Source organism: Macaca thibetana, chromosome 14, assembly GCF_024542745.1.
Source record: "Macaca thibetana thibetana isolate TM-01 chromosome 14, ASM2454274v1, whole genome shotgun sequence".
NCBI lineage: Eukaryota > Metazoa > Chordata > Mammalia > Primates > Cercopithecidae > Macaca > Macaca thibetana.
Genome location: NC_065591.1, coordinates 63,244,992 through 63,264,450, shown reverse-complemented (window position 1 = coordinate 63,264,450; position 19,459 = coordinate 63,244,992). Strand labels below are relative to the sequence as shown.

General features: G+C 43.2%; 1 protein-coding gene across 1 annotated transcript in view; it reads right to left on the bottom strand.

The window, feature by feature from the left end:
- Nucleotides 1-19,459, bottom strand: part of NUP98 (nucleoporin 98 and 96 precursor) — a 129,124-nt gene that overhangs the window by 81,887 nt on the left and 27,778 nt on the right. Inside the window, 4 exon segments of the mRNA XM_050756048.1 lie at nt 1,631-1,723; nt 9,559-9,646; nt 11,818-11,955; nt 17,713-17,876. Of these exon segments, the coding sequence (XP_050612005.1) occupies nt 1,631-1,723; nt 9,559-9,646; nt 11,818-11,955; nt 17,713-17,876 (483 nt within the window).

Genomic DNA, 19,459 nt, shown 5'->3' with positions numbered 1-19,459 from the left:
CCAACCTCATCTCTCCAAAATATTAAAAAATTAGCCGAGCATGGTGGCTTGCATCTGTTGTCCCAATTACTAGGGAGGCTGAGGTGGTAGGATGGTTTGAGCCCGGGAGGTAGATGCTGCAGTGAGCTGTGATCATGCCAATGCACTCCAGCCTGGGCAACAGAGCAAGAACCTGTTTCAAAACAAAACACCTTTTATCTTAAAAAGAAAACTGAAGGCTGGGCGCAGTGGCTCATGCCTATAATCCCAGCACTGAAGGAGGCTGAAGCAGGAGGATCACGAACTCAGGAGTTCAAGACCAGCCTGGCCAACACAGTGAAACCCTGTCCCTACTAAAAACACAAAAATTAGCTGGGCGTGGTGGCGTGCAACAGTAGTCCCAGCTATTTGGGAGGTGGAGGTTGCAGTGAGCCGGGATTACGCCACTGCACTCCAGCCTGGGGGACGGAGCAAGACTCCATCTGACAAAAAAAAAAAAAAAGGAAAATTGAAAAAATAAAAAATAAAAACCACAAAAGCAGCTCATAGTATAAAATGAGGTTCCATTAAGAAGGAAATGACAGCCAGGCACAGTGGCTTGCACCTGTAATCCCAGCACTTTGGAGGCCGAGGAGGGAGGACCACCTGAGGTCAGGAGTTCAAGAGCAGCCTGACCAACATAGTGAAACCCCGTCTCTACTAAAACTACAATGATTTGCGAAGCATGGTGGTGTATACCTGTAATCCCAGCTACTAGGAAGGCTGAGGGAGGAGAATTGCTTCAACCTGGGAGGCGGAGATTGCAGTGAGCTGCGACTGCACCACTGCACTCCAGCCTGAACTACAGAGCAAGACTCCGTCTCCAAAACAAAAAACAAAAAACAAACAAACAAAAAAGAAGGAAATGACAGATGAATGCTCAGATGATACAAGGGAAAAAAACAGATTAACTGGACAGTGGAAGCAGAGACTATGGAAATGGTTTAACACTAACTGACCACACCTGCAGGCAAATGAACTGAAAAAGTAGGCTAAACTCTGTTTAAACAACCTCGTTTTACTGTACATGCGAAAACATTTTATATCTTATGACCATCATCGCCCTCCAACTGTTTAAAACCAACTAGACAGGTAGAAGGGTTGGTATCTTCAAAGGCACTGAAAAATAGTTGTTAACAGTAGGAATCAGGGAAAAGTGGTGACACTGGTCTATATGACAATCAAACTAAATGATATTCTCCTTGCAAAGGAGAATTACATCAGCATGTGCTCTTATTGCTCTGCCTTTCTATTAGGGCTTACTTTGATAAACAGTTTAAGGCCTCAAATCCCTGTTACAAAAGTAACATGGGGAAAATGAAAGTTAATGTCCTCATGACAATTCTCATATTAAACACTAACAATCTCAAATAGACCAGGACTATCAGAGGATACTTTGTAGAAAAGGGAGCATACAGCTTCTAAGACAAATGTGCCAATATTTTAAAGCCTGGTAAAGCATAACTGCTGGGAATGTTTTATAAACCCAACTAGAAAAATGAAAAGGTAGACTTCTTAATTCCACTAATATAATCAAATAGATCTCTCATGTTCCAGAAACTAGAAAGTCAAGTTGTGTCACTTCCTAGATCTCATGGTAAGAGTTTCTTACCTGTTCCAAATCCTGCACCAAGCCCAGTTCCAAGAGTCCCAGGTGCTGGTTTACTTCCAAAAATACTATTCCCACTGGTATTTGTGCCAAAACCTAGGAAAACAAAAGAATGAGTGGACTGTACTTTTAATATAACTCTCAATTTCCTCTATAAGGGTGTTTAACACAAAGCAGTCTGACTCTAAGTTGTGAACCTTTCAGTTAATATTTAGGACTCCTAACTTGTAGGATAACTTTAAAAAAACATTTTCACATATGCTAACAAGTCTTCATATTTACTTAATTACATTTCAGCCTTGAAATATCAATTCAGAGGCCAGGCGTGGTGGCTCACGCCTGCAATCCCCCACTACTTTGGGAGGCCGAGGCAGAAGGATCACCTGAAGTCAGGAGTTCAAGAGGAGCCTGGCCAACATGGTGAAACCCCGTCTCTACAAAAATACAAAAAAAATTGGCCAGGCATGATGGTGGGTGCCTGTAATCCCAGCTACTCAGGAGGCTGATGTGGGAAAATCGTTTGAACCCAGGAGAGAGAGGTTGCAGTGAGCCTAGATCGCACCACTGCACTCCAGCCTGGGCGACAGAGCAGGACTCTGTCTCAAAAACAAATAAAAATAAGTAAATAAAATAAAGAAGTATCAATTCAATACAGGATAATATCAATATTCAAGCAAAGTTAATGTGTTTGAGCTTTGGAAACATTGCCTTTGTGAGGCCCAAAGCTTTCAATGCATGATTCAAGTTTATTTAGAAGAAAAATTCACTCCTCCTAAGTTGTACTAAAAAAATAAAACAATTGGCCAGGCGTGCTGGCTCACACCTGTAACCCCAACACTTTGGGAGGCCAAGGTGGGCAGATCATGAGGTCAGGAGTTCGAGAACAGCCTGGGGAACATGGTGAAAACCCGTCTCTACAAAAAATACAAAATTAGCCAGGCACGGTGGCGCATGCCTATAATCCCAGCTACTTGGGAGGCTGAGGCAGGAGAATCACTTGAACCCGGGAGACGGCAGTTGCAGTGAGCCAAGATCGCACCACTGCACTCCAGCTTGGATAGAGTGAGACTCTGTTTCAAAAAATAATGCAATACAATAAAATAAAAATAAAATAATCAACAAAGACACTTTAACTGAACCTAAAGGTCCTTGCTAACAAAAAAATTACCTACAAAACTCTCTATAGTAGCTTTTATTTTGAACAGATGAACCAGGCCTGGATAGTAAGGTGTAACTGATTACACATGAGAAGTCTCCTTCACTATGAGCCACCATTTAGACAAAATCCTATAATTCCCCTTTAAAATCTACAGGTATCAGCCGGGCACGGTGGCTGGCAATTGTAATCCCAGCACTTTGGGAGGCCAAGGTGGGCAGGTCACTGGAGGTTACAAGTTCAAGACCAGTCTGGCCAACATGGAGAAACCCCATCTCTACTAAAAATACACAAATTAGCTGGCATGGTGGTGCACACCCAGAATCCTAACTACTTGGGAGGCTGAAGCAGGAGAATCACTTGAATCCAGGAGGCAGAAGCTGTAGTAAGTCGAGATCACACCATTGCACTCCAGCCTAGGTGACATAGTGAGACACTAGCTCAAAAAAATAAAAAGGAAAAAAAAACAAAAACAAAAACAAAAAACCATAGGTATTAAACAAAGATCCTATTCTGTACTGCTGCCATTACTTTTCTTTTGTTCACCTATGTTCACAAAGTTTCATTATTCCTTTTGGAACTAAATATCAATGAAACAATTAATGAATATGTCATTAATTTCTAGTAAGAGAAAAAAATAACTAGTCAGAAAACCCTGTTTGTAAAACATATGAAGTCATTTAAAAGTCATAAAGTACTGGGCACGATGGCTCACACCTGTAATCCCAACACGTTGGGAGGCAAAGGCAGGTAGATTACTTGAGGTCAGGAGTTTAAGACTAGCCTGGCCAACATGTGAAACCTCTTCTTTACTACCACAAAAAAAAAAAAAAAAAAAAAAAAAAAAAAAAAAAAGCTGGCTGTGGTGGTGCACGCTTGTAATTCCAGCGACTTGGGAGGCTGAGGCAGGAAGATCGCTTGAACCAAGAAGACAGAGGGTTGCAGTGAGCTGAGATCACACCACTGCACTCCAGCCTGGGCAATGGAGCAAGACTCCGTCTCCAAAAGAAAAAAAAAATCATGGAGGGAAACCAGTCCAAAAAGATAACAAACACAGTAAAGAAACTATTTTGGAACAGACGAAAAAGTATCACTAATATCATACTTTGTCGTGTCAGTACTTGGATTATTATCTCAACGAAAAAAAAAAATCAAGAAAAAAGCTGAAGAATGTAAAAGTTCAAAAACAATAGTATTTCATGTCATTTTAAAATCCAAGCAAATAGGCCGGGCACAGTGACTCACACCTGTAATCCCATCACTTTGGGAGGCCTAGGCGGGTGGATCACAAGGTCAGGAGTTCAAGACCAGCCTGGCCAAGATGGTGAAATCCCGTATCTACCAAAAATACAAAAATTAGCAGGGCGTGGTGGTGGGTGCCTATAATCCCAGCTACTCAGGAGACTAAGGCAGAGAATTGCTTGAACCCGGGAGGTGATGGTTGCAGTGAGCCAAAATCATGCCACTGCACTCCAGCCTGGGTGACAGAGCGAGAATCCATCTCAAAAAAAAATAAATACATAAAATAAAATCCAAACAAGTAAATTGACTTAATTGCTATATATTTGACTCAGACATTCACTGAATCTCTTTTTGAATTGTTCTAATAGCTATGCCACAAAAATGGAGTGCTGCCTACTCAAGCATCATCAATTTTCCCTGATAAAAAATAGAAAATGTACTTGGAGACTTTTCTTTTGAATAAAAATTTAATCAAAAGGGATCTTACAGCCCCATAAGTAGCAGAAAACAAGATACTCGTGAACTACCTCAAACCCACAGGAGGGAAATAAATCCCAACTTACACTGTTTATACCACACATTTCCTCCGATTCTCACGGACAAGTTTATTGACTTGTAAAATTCAATTTTAAAAATAACAATTAAAAAGACAATTCAAATTCAGCACACAAGTTAGTAAGGCAACTCAGATAAAGATGACACCTTTCATTTACCTATCACTGAACATGACTGTAAATATATTCACACACCAAAAAAAAAAAAAAAAAAGAACTCTAAGCAAATCAGAAATCTGCAACCATAGATTAACATCATATATATCTTAAAAAAAAATATCGGCCGGGCACAGTGGATCACGCCTGTAATCCCAGCACTTTGTAAGGTCAAGGCAGGCGGATCACCTGAGCCCAGGAGTTTGAGACCAGCCTGGGTGACATGGTAAATCCTGTCTCTATAAAAATACAAATATTAGCCAGATGTAGTAGCACATGCCTGTAGTCCCAGCTACTCAGGAGGCTGAGGTGGGAGGATCACTTGAGCCCAGGAGGCAGAGGTTGCAGTGAGCTGAGATCACACCAGTACACTCTAGCCTAGGAGACAGAGTGAGAAGAGAGAAGAGAGAAGAGAGGAGAAAGAAGAGAAGGAAAGAAAAGAAAAGAAAGGAAGGAAAGAAAGAAAGGAAAGAAAGGAAAGAAAGGGAAGAAAGGGAAGAAAGGGAAGAAAGGAAGGAAGGAAGGAAGGAAGGAAGGAAGGAAGGAAGGAAGGAAGGAAGGAAGGAAGGAAGGAAGGAAGGAAGGAAGGAAGGAAGGAAAGAAAAAAGAAAGAAAGACGAAGGAAGGAAGGAAGGAAGAGAGGGAGGGAGGGAAGGAAGGAAGGAAGGAAGGGCCGAGTGTGGTGGTGGTTCACACCGGTAATCCCAGCACTTTGGGAGACTGAGGCGGGCAGATCACCTGAGGTCAGGAGTTCAAGACTAGACTGGCCAACATGGCGAAACCCTGTCTCTACTAAAAATACAAAAATTAGCTGGGCGTGGTGGTGCGTGCCTGTAATCCCAGCTACGTGGGAGGCTGAGGCAGAAGAATCGCTTGAACCCAGGAGGCAGAGGTTGCAGTGAGCTGAGATCACGCCACTGCACTCCAGCCTGGGCAACAAGAGCGAAATTCCGTCTCAAAAAAAAAAAAAACGAAGAAAGAAAAGAAAAAGAAAAAGAAAAATAGCATTTAATTTTGAACATGAAGCATGTTACAAAAAAAAAAGAGCTTTTATTAAACACACACATTTTCAAAGGGAGTGGAAATTGGTTCTTGAGGGACTACAGTATCACAGATGATAGTTTGTGGCCCTCCAAAGAGCCACACAACATAAACAGACACACAGTATATGTGTGGTATGAAAATCTCAGGGGAAGGGAGAAGATGATTAAGAAAATACAGGCCGGCCGGGCACGGTGGCTCAAGCCTGTAATCCCAGCACTTTGGGAGTCCGAGACGGGCGGATCACGAGGTCAGGAGATCGACACCAGCCTGGCTAACACGGTGAAACCCCGTCTCTACTAAAAATACAAAAAACTAGCCGGGCGAGGTGGCGGGTGCCTGTAGTCCCAGCTTTTTGGGAGGCTGAGGCAGGAGAATGGCGTAAACCTGGGAGGCAGAGCTTGTAGTGAGCTGAGATCCGGCCACTGCACTCCAGCCTGGGTGACAGAGCGAGACTCTGTCTCAAAAAAAAAAAAAAAGAAAATACAGGCCGAGCGCAGTGGCTCACACCTGTAATCCCAGCACTTTGGGAGGCCAAGGAGGGTGGATCATGAGGTCAGGAGATCAAGACCATCCTGCCTAACACGGTGAAATCCCGTCTCTACTAAAAATACAAAAAAAAATTAGCCAGGCATGGCGGTCGGCACCTGTAGTCCCAGTTACTCGGGAGGCTGAAGCAGAATGGCGTGAAGCCAGGAGGTGGAGCTTGCCGTGAGCCCAGATCGGGCCACTGCACTCCAGCCTGGGCAACAGAGCGAGACTCTGTCTCAAAAATATAAATAAATAAATAAATAAATGAAAGAAAAAACAGTCCCATTACAGCAGGTAAAACTTAAAAACAAAAAAATAGTCTACAAAGGGTCCATGGGGAAGGGTAAATGATAACAGAAAAGGTTGAGAAACGCTAACTGACCCTTAACCATCTTTCCATTTTAATTTTATAGGTAAGAAATAAGTAGGGACGGGTGTGGAGGCTCACACCTGTAATCCCAGCACTTTGGGAGGCCGAGGAAGGCGGATCGCCTGAGGTTAGGAGTTCCAGACCAGCCTCGCCAACGTGGTAAAACCCCATCTCTACTTTAAATACAAAAATTAGTTGATTGTGGTGGCAGGCGCCTGTAATCCCAGCTACTCGGGAGGCTGAGGCAGGAAAATCACTCAAACACAGGTGGTGGAGGTTGCAGTGAGCCAAGATTGTGCCATTGCACTACAGCCTGGGAGGGAGGGAGGAAGGGAGGGAGGTGAGAGGGGGAGAGAGGGAGACGGGGAGTTGGGGAGAGAGGGGGAGAGAGGGAGGAGGGAGGGAGGGGAGGGGAGGGGAGGGGAGGGGGGGGGGGGAGAGAGAGGGGAGAGAGAGGGAGAGAGAGGGAGAGAGAGGGAGAGAGAGGGAGAGAGAGGGAGAGAGAGGGAGAGAGACGGAGGGAGAGAGAGAGGGAGGAGGGGAGGGGAAGGGAGGGGAGGGGGGGAGAGGGGGGAGAGGGGGGAGAGAGAGGGGGAGGGGGGAGAAAGAGAGGGAGAGAGGGAGGGAGGGAGAGGGGAGAGAGGGAGGGAGGGAGGGGAGGGAGGGAGGGGGGGGGAGAGAGAGGGAGGGAGGGAGGGGGGAGAGAGAGGGAGGGAGGGAGGGAGAGGTGGAGAGAGAGAGAAAGAGAGACAGAGACAGAGACAGAGAGACAGATGCCAAGTATCTCATCCATGGTAACAAAGTCCACTGTCTCAAAACAGTTGTTTCAAACAGAGTATGACCAAAAGGAATTACAGGAACTATAATCATTTCTGGCAGTGAATGAGCAAAATGACTAAAAGGGATTATAAAAATGAAACAAAACACATCAATTTAGGAATTGGTACCTATCAATGACCTATCTACCTTCCTCATGTAGTTGACAGTCAGATAAAACATATTCATCTTCCAACGGATGTACAATATGATCTCTTTCTCCAGTACAAGATCGTTCAAAGGCTCATTAAAAAACTGAGTTAACTGCTGACCTATACCAAATAACCATGTCTTTGTACTCATCTCCCAAATAGAACCTATCAGTGCCTAGTGATGTCTCTGGCACACAAAATCCTCAAGAAATATTTGAACCACTATTTCCCTCGACAAACAAAACAAACTTCCTATATCTGATCTGACTTTTGAAAACATAATTAGGTAGTTATAAGACATATAGAATTTTGAAAACATAATTAGGTAGTTATAAGACATATTGAAAATACTGACTGGACATGGTGGCTCACACCTATAATCCCAGCACTTTGGGAAGCCAAGGCAGGTAGATCACTTGAACTCAGGAGTTCAGACCAGCCTGGCCAACATGGTGAAACCTTGTCTCTACTAAAAATACAAAAATTAGCCAGGCACAGTGGTGCGTGCCTGTAATCCCAGTGACTCGGGAGGCTGAAGTGGGAGAATCACTTGAAACCGGGAGGGCGGAGGTTGCAGTGAGCCGAGATCGAGATCATGCCACTGCACTCCACAGTGAGACTACACCTCAAAATAAAATAAAAAGTAAAAAATAAAATAATAGTAAGAATATCATGTTCCATAAAACTGTTTTAAATTTTTACAGCATATCTCCAAGACAGTAGGTTAAGGTTTTTAAAATTATTGTTCAATCTTCTCTGTATTTTCCAGATTTTTAACAACGAGTATGTATACAATGAACATGCATTCCAAATTTTTGAAACGGTAAAAAATAAACTACTGAATAATCCCCCAAATCAGAAAGGTTTCAACTTTCTTATATTATTTTTCTTATTTTATTTTAGTTTTTTAGAGACCTGCTTCCACTATGTTGCCTAGGCTGGAATGCAGTGGCAATTCACAAGTGAGATCACAGCACACTGCAGCCTTGAACTCCTAAGTGATACTCCTTACTCAGCCTCCATAATGGCTGGGACTACAGGTTCTTACCACAATACCTGGCACATTTCAACTTTCACTAAGAATAACCAGGCTGGCTGGGCGCGGTGGCTCAAGGCTGTAATCCCAGCACTTTGGGAGGCCAAGACGGGTGGATCACAAGGTCAGGAGATCGAGACCATCCTGGCTAACCCGGTGAAACCTCGTCTCTACTAAAAAATACAAAAAAAAAACTAGCCGGGCGAGGTGGCAGGCGCCTGTAATCCCAGCTACTCAGAGGCTGAGCCAGGAGAATGGCGTAAACCCGGGAGGCGGAGCTTGCAGTGAGCTGAGATCCGGCCACTGCACTCCAGCCTGGGCGACAGAGCGAGACTCTGTCTCAAAAAAAAAAAGAATAACCAGGCCAGTTGCAGTGGCTCACACCTGTAATCTCAGCACTTTGGGAGGCTGAGGCGATATAAAGACCCTGTTCTCCACCAAAAAAAAAAAAAAAGAACAAAAAACAAAAAGCAAAAACAAAACAACACAACAAACCAACAACAAAAATAAGAACAACCAAGTATCTCCTGTATACCACCACAGGTTTGAAACCTGGCCTCATACAATGTGTCACTTAACCAAATATGTTTCCTTTATGGTTTCTCAGCTATTGCTGAGGTAATCCAAAGTAAATGAAAAGTAATTTACATGCCTACTAATTATCTCAAGCCATATCCAGGACTTTAAACCTTTCCCTCTGGTACTTCACATCAAGCTATGGCTTACCTGAGAACTTTTAAATATTTCCAATCATACGAATCAGGAGAATAATGCGTGGTATAGTCAGTGTAACTTTAAGAGAGCCAAACCTGCTTTTTATATGTACCAAAATTAGAAGTGTTTGTATTGGTTCCTAAAGTCAGGGTTGGTTTGTTACCAAAGAGCCCGCCACTGGTTGTACCAAATGAAGGTGCACTGGTTGTGCTGCTTCCAAATGTAGTAAGCTTGTTATTGCCAAACAGGGTCTAAAAAGAATAGAATACAGGAAAATTTAAAATAATATTAAGACACACACCAAACTAAATACAGGTTACCTCAGGTATATTGGATTGGGTACGGGGTGGGGGAAAGATGTCCTAACATTTATAAAAAAGGTAGAAGAAAGATGAATAAAGGCTATCAAAAAATATAAACACAGAATGCTTCTGGCCTGAAGAGTTAATGGTGACCCCTAAGGATTACCACTGAAACAAAAGGAATCCAATGAAACCGGATTTCAGTGAGGCAAAGAAAAAAATAACAAGGCCATCAAATATCTTTTTACCTGTTAAGAGACATGTAGCAAATATTTACTTTGCCAGAAGAAATCATTACAAGAAAAACTTTGAACATGCTACAACATGGACGAACCTTGAAAACGCTACGCTAAGTGAAAGACACCAATCACAAAAGACCATATATTATGATTCCATTTACATGAAGTGTTCAAAATAGTCAAATCCATAGAGAGAAAGCAGGCTTAAGATGATCAGAGGAAAATCGGGAGTGACTGCCAATGACTATGGCATTTCTTTTTGGCATAATGAGTATGTTCTAAAACTACTGATAGTTGCACATTTTGTCAATATACTAAAAACCACCTAGCTGTACACTTTAAAGAGACAAATTGTAAGGCATGTGGACTATACATCAATAAATCTGTCACTAGAAAGTACTGGAAGCCGGGCACAGTAGCTCATGCCTGTAATCCCAGCACTTTGAAAGGCCAACGTGGGAGGATCACTTGAGGCCATGAGTTACCAGCCTGGCCAACATAGCAAAATCCCACCTCTACTAAAAAATACAGAAATTAAGGCCAGGCGTGGTGGCTCACACCTGTATTCCTAGCACTTTGGGAGGCCAAGGCAGGTGGGTCATGAGGTCCTGGCCACCATGGTGAAACCCCATCTCTACTAAAAATACAAAAATTAGCTGGGCATGGTGGCGGACGCCTGTAATCCCAGCTACTCAGGAGGCTGAGGCAGACTGCAGTGAGCCGAGATCGTGTGCCACTGTACTACAGCCTGGTCAACACAGCGAGACTCCGTCCCAAATAAAAGAAAAATAAAAAATTAGCCTGGTATGGTGTCACATGCCTGTAATCCCAGCTACTTGGGAGGCTGAGGCACGAGAATCACTTGAGCCTGGGAGGGAGAGGTTGCAGTGAGCCAAGATCATGCCACTGCAGTACAGCCTGGACAACAGAACGAGACTCAGTTTCAAAAACAACCACCACCACGACCACAACAAAAGTATTAGAATGTCTTGAAGCATTATCTAATTTTCTCAATTTCTCACCTCAATTATCTGTCCAAAGTTTAAAAAAAGAAAAGAGAAATTTCAATCTCCATGGAAACAGGACCATATGTTTTAGGAACTTTGTGCTCCTTTTTTATAAGATGGAGTTTTGCTCTTGTTGCCCAGGCTAGAGTGTAATGGGGCAATCTTGGGTCACTGCAACCTCCACTTCCTGGGTTCAAGTGATTCTCCTGCCTCAGCATCTCAAGTAGCTGGGATTATAGGCACCCACCACCACACCCGGCTAGTGTTTTTTGTATTTTCAGGAGAGATGGGGTTTCACCATGTTGGCCAGGTTGGTCTTGAACTCCGACCTCAGGTGATCCACCGGCCTCGGCCTCCCAGAATGCTAGGATTACAGGCGTGAGCCACCGCACCTGGCCCTTTTTTCTTTTTTTAACCAACTCACAACAGCAAGTTCAAAGCTTCTTCCATGAGTATCTCAACAATTTCAACAACCTGATCAACCCCAAAAACATTTCATTCCCAAATATCATACCAATTTATCACCTACAAAGGAGGGAAGAACTAGGAGTTAAAAATCATCTGATTCAAACAAAGCAAAAGAACTTGAATTTAGACTCAACAGTTTAACCAATGCTATCAGAAGTATGATGCACATAAGCACAGAGGCAAAGAAATTTTAAAAAGGAAAGAATTTACTAATTGAAAACCTGAAGTTAACCTGAAATAACATCTTATATCAAATTGCCTTTTGTTCTCAAAATCAAATCATATTAGGCTGGTACAATAATATACCCAATAAAAAAATACTTGCAAGAGAGTCAAATCCTTAGAAGAAAATTCCTTTAACAAATCTACAGACATCTTCAAATTACAGTCAACTGTGGAAACCTACCGAACCAACAGCACCAAATCCAGTATTGGTCTGCCCAAAGAGACCTGTTCCTGTTCCAAATGCTGTCCCAGTGCTGGTGTTTGTAGCTGTCCCAAAAAGACCTCCAGGCTGTGAGGCTTGGGTTACTCCAAATAAACCCTGCAAAGAAGTTTATATAGATTAAAAGATACCCTACAATAGTTTCCGCATCAAGTCTCAGATTAACAAAAAAAAAAAAAGTTACCATTTTTTCAAACTTATAATGACAAATACTAGGCTAAATAACTTAGATTTAGGTGAAAAGAACTAATCACTATCAAGCTGGGGAGTGGACTTAAAATCAAGTAACCAAAAATAATCAGTGAAAATAAATCAACACGGACTGAGGTAGTAGTGTTATGTTAAAGAGCCTTATTCCTTTTTTTGATAATGGAGTTTCGTTCTGTTGCCCAGGCTGAAGTGCACTGGCACAATCTCAGCTCACTGCAGCCTCCGCCTCCTAGGTTCAAGTGATTCTGTCGCCTCAGCCTCCCAAGTAGCTGGGACTACAAGGGCACACCACCACATCCAGCTAATTTTTGCATTTTTAGTAGAGATGGGGTTTCACAATGTGCCCAGGCTGGTCTCAAACTCCTGACCTCAGGTGATCCATCCGCCTTGGCCTCCCAAAACGCTGGCGTGACCCACTGCACCCAGCCAAAAGCCTTAATTCTAAATGAGACACTATACTCATTTCCAATGAGCAATCTGCATCATCCTATGTTTAACAATGTATTTTACTTATGCATTAATAAAGGAAAAATATTGTGCTAATAGACTTGCTGAAGAGGGAATTCACTGTGCTGTTTTTTAAAGTTTTATTGAGACACAATTCACACACCACAAAATTCACTCATTTATAGTGGACTATTCAGTGATGTTTTGCGTGTTCAGTTGTGCAACCATCCCTACTATCTAAATTCTCACTACCCCCAAAAGAAATCCCAGACCCATCAGCAATTACTCCCTATCCCTAGGGAACCATTAATCTTTTTCTGTGGATTTTTTAAAAATTCTGAACATTTAATATGAATGGAGTCATTAAAAATGTGGTCTTTTGTGACAGACTTGTTTCATTAGCACGTTTTCAAGGTTCACCTGTGTTGTAGTATGTATCAGTACTTCATTCCAATTTATGGTTAAACAATATTCCATTATATGCATATACCACAATTGGTTACCCATTTGTTGTTAATAGATCTTTAGGTAATTTCTACATTTTAGTCATTATGAATAATGCTGTTATGTTCATTTGTGTACAAGTCTGTGTCTTATTTTTCTTTGGTAAACCCCAAGATGTGCAACTGCTGGTTCATATCATAACTCTGTTTAACATTCTGAGGAACCACCAAACTGTTCTCTTAACGGGGTGGCACCATTTTACATTCCTACCATCAATGTATAATGGTTCCAACTTCTCCAGGTTCAATACTTACTACTGGCTTTTTTTTTTGTTTTTGTTGAGTCTCACACTGTCACCGAGGCTGGAGTGCAGTAGCACGATCTCGGCTCACCACAACCTCTGCCTCCTGGGTTCAAGAGATTCTCCTGCCTCAGCCCCCCGAGTAGCTGGGACAACAGGCGGGCACCACTATGCCTGGGTAATTTTTTGTTATTTTTAGTAGAGACGGGGTTTCACCATGTTGTCCAGGCTAGTCTCGAACTCCTGACCTTGTGATCTGCCCGCCTTGGCCTCCCAAAGTGCTGGGATTAAAGGCGTGAGCCACCATGCCTGGCCTATTACTGTCTTTATTATATCTTTCAAGTAGGTGCAAAGTGGTATTTCATTTTGGTTTTCATTTGCCTTTCCCTGATGACTTATGACGTTAAGCATATTATCACACCACTTACGTATCTTCTTTGGAGAAATGTCAATTCAAATCCTGGGCCCTTTTTAAATAAGTTATTGTCTTACTACTGAATTATATGAGTTATTTATATATCCTGGATACAAGTCCTATATCACATACGATTTTCAAATATTTTCTCTTTTTTTTTTTTTTTTTTTTTTTTTTTTTTTTTTTTTTGAGACGGAGTCTCGCTCTGTCGCCCAGGCTGGAGTTCAGTGGCCGGATCTCAGCTCACTGCAAGCTCCGCCTCCCGGGTTCACGCCATTCTCCGGCCTCAGCCTCCCGAGTAGCTGGGACTACAGGCGCCCGCCACCTCGCCCGGCTAGTTTTTTGTATTTCTTAATAGAGACGGAGTTTCACCGTGTTAGCCAGGATGGTTTCGATCTCCTGACCTCGTGATCCGCCCGTCTCGGCCTCCCAAAGTGCTGGGATTACAGGCTTGAGCCACCGCGCCCGGCCGATTTTCAAATATTTTCTTCCATTTACAGGTCTTCTTTTCATTTTGATGATATCCCCTTGATACATAAATGTTTTTCTGCCATCTTTTTTTTTTTTTTTTTTTTTTTTTTTTTTTTTTTTTTTTTAGAGATAGGGTATCATTACCTTACTCAGGCTAGAGTGCAGTGGCCTATTCATAGCACGATGATAGTGCACTGCAGCTTCTAACTCCTGATCTCAGTGATTCCCCTACCTCAGCCTCCTGAGTAGCTGGGACGACAAACATGTGCTAAAAGGCCTGGCTAAAAGGTTTTAATTTTGAAAAAGCCCAATTTATCTATTTTTTCTTTTTCTGCTTTTGCTTTTGGTGTTGTATCTAAGATATTATTGTCTAACTAGGTTTCTTCTAACAGTTTTATAATTTTAGCTCTTGCATTTAGAAATTTGATCAATTTGGGCCGGGCGCAGTGGCTCAAGCCTGTAATCCCACCACTTTGGGAGGCCGAGACGGGTGGATCATGAGGTCAGGAGATCGAGACCATCCTGGCTAACCCAGAGAAACCCCGTCTCTACTACAAATACAAAAAATTAGCCGGGCGAGGTGGCAGGCGAATGTAGTCCCAGCTACTCCGGAGGCTGAGGCAGGAGAATGGCGTAAACCCGGGAGGCGGAGCTTGCAGTGAGCTGAGATCCAGCCACTGCACTCCAGCCAGGGCGAAAGAGCGAGACTCCGTCTCAAAAAAAAAAAGAAAAAGAAATTTGATCAATTTTTGGCCAGGCATAGTGGCTCACACCTGTAATCCCAGCACTTTGGGAGGCCAAGGCAGTCGGATCACTTGAGGTCAGGTGTTCGAGACCAGCCTGGCCAACAGGTGAAACCCTGTCTCCACTTAATACAAAAAAATTAGCCAGTCACGGTGGTGCGCACATGTAATTCCAGTTACTTGGGAGACCAAGGCAAGAGAACCGCTTGAACCCAGGAGGCAGAGGTTGCAGTGAGCCAAGATCGTGCCACTGCACTCCAGTCTGGGCAACAGAGCAAGACTGTCTCAAACAAAAAACAAAAAACAAAAAACTGATCAATTTTAACTTTTGCAGTTAACTCAGTGCTGTGAAGAAAGAATCCAACCTCATTATTTTGCATGTGAATAATCAGTTGTCTCAGCACCACATGTTGAAAAGACCATTCTTCTTCACTGAATTGTTTTGGTATCCTTGTTGAAAATCAATTGTCTACAAATGTGAGGGTTTATTTCTGGACTCTCACTTCTATTCAATTGGTCTATGTCTCTCCTTATGCCAGTAACACAATTACTATTGCTTTATAGTAAGTTTTAAAATTGAGAAGTAAAGCCAGGTACAGCTGCTCACACCTGACCTCAGTGATTCCCCGACCTCAGCCTCCTGAGTAGCTGGGACGACAATCATGTGCTAAAAGGCCTGGCTAAAAGGTAATCTCAGCACTTTGGGAGCGCAAGGAGAGCAGATTGTTTGAGCCCAGAAGCTGGAGACCAGCCTGGATAACTCAATGAAAACCCATCTCTACAAAAACTACAAAAATTAGCTGGACATGGTGGTGCCTGCCTGTAGTCCCAGCTACTTGGGAGGTGAGGAGGGAGGATCGCTTAGCCCAGGAGGTGGAGGATGAAGTGAGCTGAGTTCACGCCACTGCACTCCAGCCTGGGTAACTGCAGCGAGGCCTGTCTTAGAAAAATAAATAAAATTGAGAAACATGAAGGCCGGGCACAGTGGCTCATGCCTGTAATCCCAGCACTTTGGGAGGCCGAGGCGGGTGAATCACTTGAGGTCAGGAGTTCGAGACCAGCCTGACCAACATGGTGAAGCCCCGGCTCTACTAAAAATACAAAATTAGCTGGGTATGGTGGCGCACGCCTGCAATCCCAGCTATGTGGGAGGCTGAGAAAGGAGAATCTCTTGAACCCGGGAGGCAGAGGCTGCAGTGAGCTGAGATCTTGCCATTGCACTCCAGCCTGGGCAACAAGAGCGAAAAATCCGTCTCAAAAAAAAAAAAAAAAAGAGAGAGAAGCCTGAGGGTCCTCCAACTTGTTGTTTTTCAAAATTGTTTTGGCTATTCTGGGTTCCTTCTTGTTCTTCCTTCAGTGTTTTTATCATGTAAAAGTGTCAAATGTTTTATCTATATCTACTGAGGTGATCATGTGGTTGTTTTTTAAATTATATTACCACAGTGTATTACAATGATTAATGATGATATGTTGAACCAATCTTCCTTGGATAAATCCCACTTAGTCATGGATTATGATCCTTTTTTGTTTGTTTGTTTGTGTGTTTGTTTTGAGATGGAGTCCCGCTCTGTCGCCCAGGCTGGAGTGCAGTGGCACAATCTCGGCTCAACTGCAACTTCTGCCTCCTGGGTTTAAGCAATTCTCCTGCCTCAGCCTCCTGCGTAGCTTCGATTACAGGCACCTGCCACCATGCCCAGCTAATTTTTGTATTTTTGGTAGAGATAGGGTTTCACCATGTTGGCCAGGCTGGTCTCGAACTCCTGACCTCATGGTCCACCCCACCTCAGCCTCCCAAAGTGCTAGGATGACAGGCATGAGCCAGCATGCCCGGCTGATCTTTTCCACATGTTACTGAAATCAGTCATCTAGTATTTTGAAGACCTGGGGGTACAAGCATACTTTTTTTTCCTTGAGATTAAGTCTCGCTTTGTTGCCCAGGTTGGAGTGCCATGGAGCGATCCCAGCTCACTGCAACCTCTGCCTCCCCCTGGGTTCAAGCTATTCTTGTGCCTCAGCCTCCCAAGTAGTCAGGCACCAACCACTGTGCCTGGCTAAGTTTTGTACTTTTAGCAGAAACGGGGTTTTACCATATTGGCCAGGCTGGTCTCGAACTCCTGATCTCAAGTGATCTGCCCACCTTGGCAGTGATGGGATTCCAGGCATAAGCTACTGTGCCCAGCCCATACTTGTTTTTTAATCAGTAAAAGTATCTCTAATTTTAAGACGAGGTAAATTCCAAGTTCTGATCAATTACTCACATATCACTTCATTCTTTAATTTCATACTTCCCTAAAAAAGATCTCTAGAAATAAACTAGTAATGACCATGAGGACCTTCTCTTTGGACACAGTATGGCTCTAAGTTGTAGGTCTCCCTTTAAAAAAAAAAACAAAAAACAAAAAATTTCTTTGTACGATTCCCCCTAAGGGAACTAGATGAAAGCTCCCTTAGTTCCTGTTGTTGGCTATATTCCAAAATATAGTCAGTAATAAGTATTTTCTCCTATCCCCTATAGAATGGCTATAGTCAATCTTCCAAGGCATAGCTTCAAGAGGGCCAAGTCCAGCCCACTAAGTAGTTCCTACTTAGTGATGAGAAAAATACTTTCAGAAAGGATAAGTGACCACCTCAACAGCATCTCAACAAGTAAAGAGTAGAGCCCAGGCTAGAATCTAGGTCTTAATTATTCTAAGACTTTGTCCTCTTCCCTTCATTAAATACCCTCAACTCTTAAGATCTGCAGTAGAGGTAGAATTTGCTAGTTAGACATGATTACTTAACTCTACAAGTAAGACCTGGAGGTAAATAACGGTCTGTTTCCTTACCATGGTGTTGGTGCTTGGCTGTCCTAGAGTGCTGGTATTACCAAAGGAAAAGCCAGTGTTCTGGGTGGTTGTGGCCTGGCCAAATGGTTTGCTGAAGAGGCTGGTAGTCTGCTGATTCTGTTGGCCAAAGAGACCACCTGGATTTGTTCCAAATCCAGTTGTACCTTTTAGGAAAAAGAAAAGAAAAAAAATGTAAACACCCAAAAATACAAAACCTTCCATTATCCAGTTATTTCAAGTCCTTATGTTATCTACTACCCTTCATTCACTACTTGATAACCTTTTCATTTTCCATCCTTCACCTAACTCTAGATTTAAACTTTAACTTCTGTAATAACACCCTGACCCCAAGAAGTCTAACTAGGCTAAATGATCTTCCCTTGTAAGTCCACAGCTTCCTTCTATTTTACAAGATAATACACTAGAAGTCAGCATGTGTATTTTAAACTTGCTAGTCTAAGTTATTGAGAACAAAGGCCTCTTCTTTACATGAATATATCCAGCCCAGAGTCTGATATGTAATATTCAATAATGAATATGGGCCAGGCACAGTGGCTCACATCTGTAATAACACCACTTTGGGAGGCCAAGGCAGGAGGATCACTTGAGGACAGGAGTTCCTGAACAGCATAGGCAACACAATGGGACCCCATCTCTACAAAAACATTGTAAAAATTAGTCAGGCATAATGACTTGTGCCTGTGGTTTTAGCTACTAGGGAGACTGAGGTGGGAGTATGGCTTGAGCCTGGGAGTTTGAGGCTGTGGGGAGCTGTGATGGAGCCACTACACGACAGCCTGGGTGACAGAGCTAGACAGTGTCCTCCAACTCCCACCAAAAAACAGAAAAAATTAAGAAACATTAGCCAGGCAGAACGGTGGGAATATTACTTGGGCCCAAGAGTTCAAGGCTGCAGTGAGCTATGATTGCTCCACTGCACTCTAGCCCGGTCAACAAGGTGGGACTGTGTCTCAAAAACAAACAAACAAACAAAACGCATACTAAACTAAATCATGGAATATCAAGATTGAAAAGTACTTAGGATGGACATGGTGGTTCACACTAGTAATCTCAGTACTTTGGGAGGCTGAAGCAGACAGATTGCTTGAGGCCAGGAGTTCGAGATCAGCCTGGCCAACATGGCAAAACCCCGTCTCTACTAAAAATACAAAAATTAGCCAATGCTGGCAGGCACGGTGGCTCACGCCTGTAATTCCAGCAATCTGGGAGGCTGAGATGGGCGATCACCTGAGGTCAGGAGTTCCGATCAGCCTGGCCAAGATGATAAAACCCCATCTGTACTAAAAATACAAAAAAATCAGCCAGGCATTGTGGTGGGCGTCTGTAATCCCAGCTACTTCAGAGGCTGAGGCAGAGAATTGCTTGAACCTGGGCGGTGGAGGATGCAGTGAGCCGAGATCACACCACTGCACTCCAGCCTGGGCGACAGAGTGAAACTCTGTCTGAGAAAAAAAAAAAAAAAAAATTAGGGCTTGGCACCATGGCTCACACCTATAATCCCAGCACTCTGGGAGGCCGAGGCTGGTTAATCGCCTGATGTCAGGGGTTTGAGACCAGCCTAGCCAACGTAGTGAAACCCCAACTCTATTAAAAATATAAAAAATTAGCCAGGCATGGTGGTGGGCGCCTGTAACCCCAGCTCCTCAGGAGGCTGAGGCAGGAGAATCACTTGAACCTGGGAGTTGGAGGTTGCACTGCACTGCAGCTTGAGCAACAGTGAGACTCC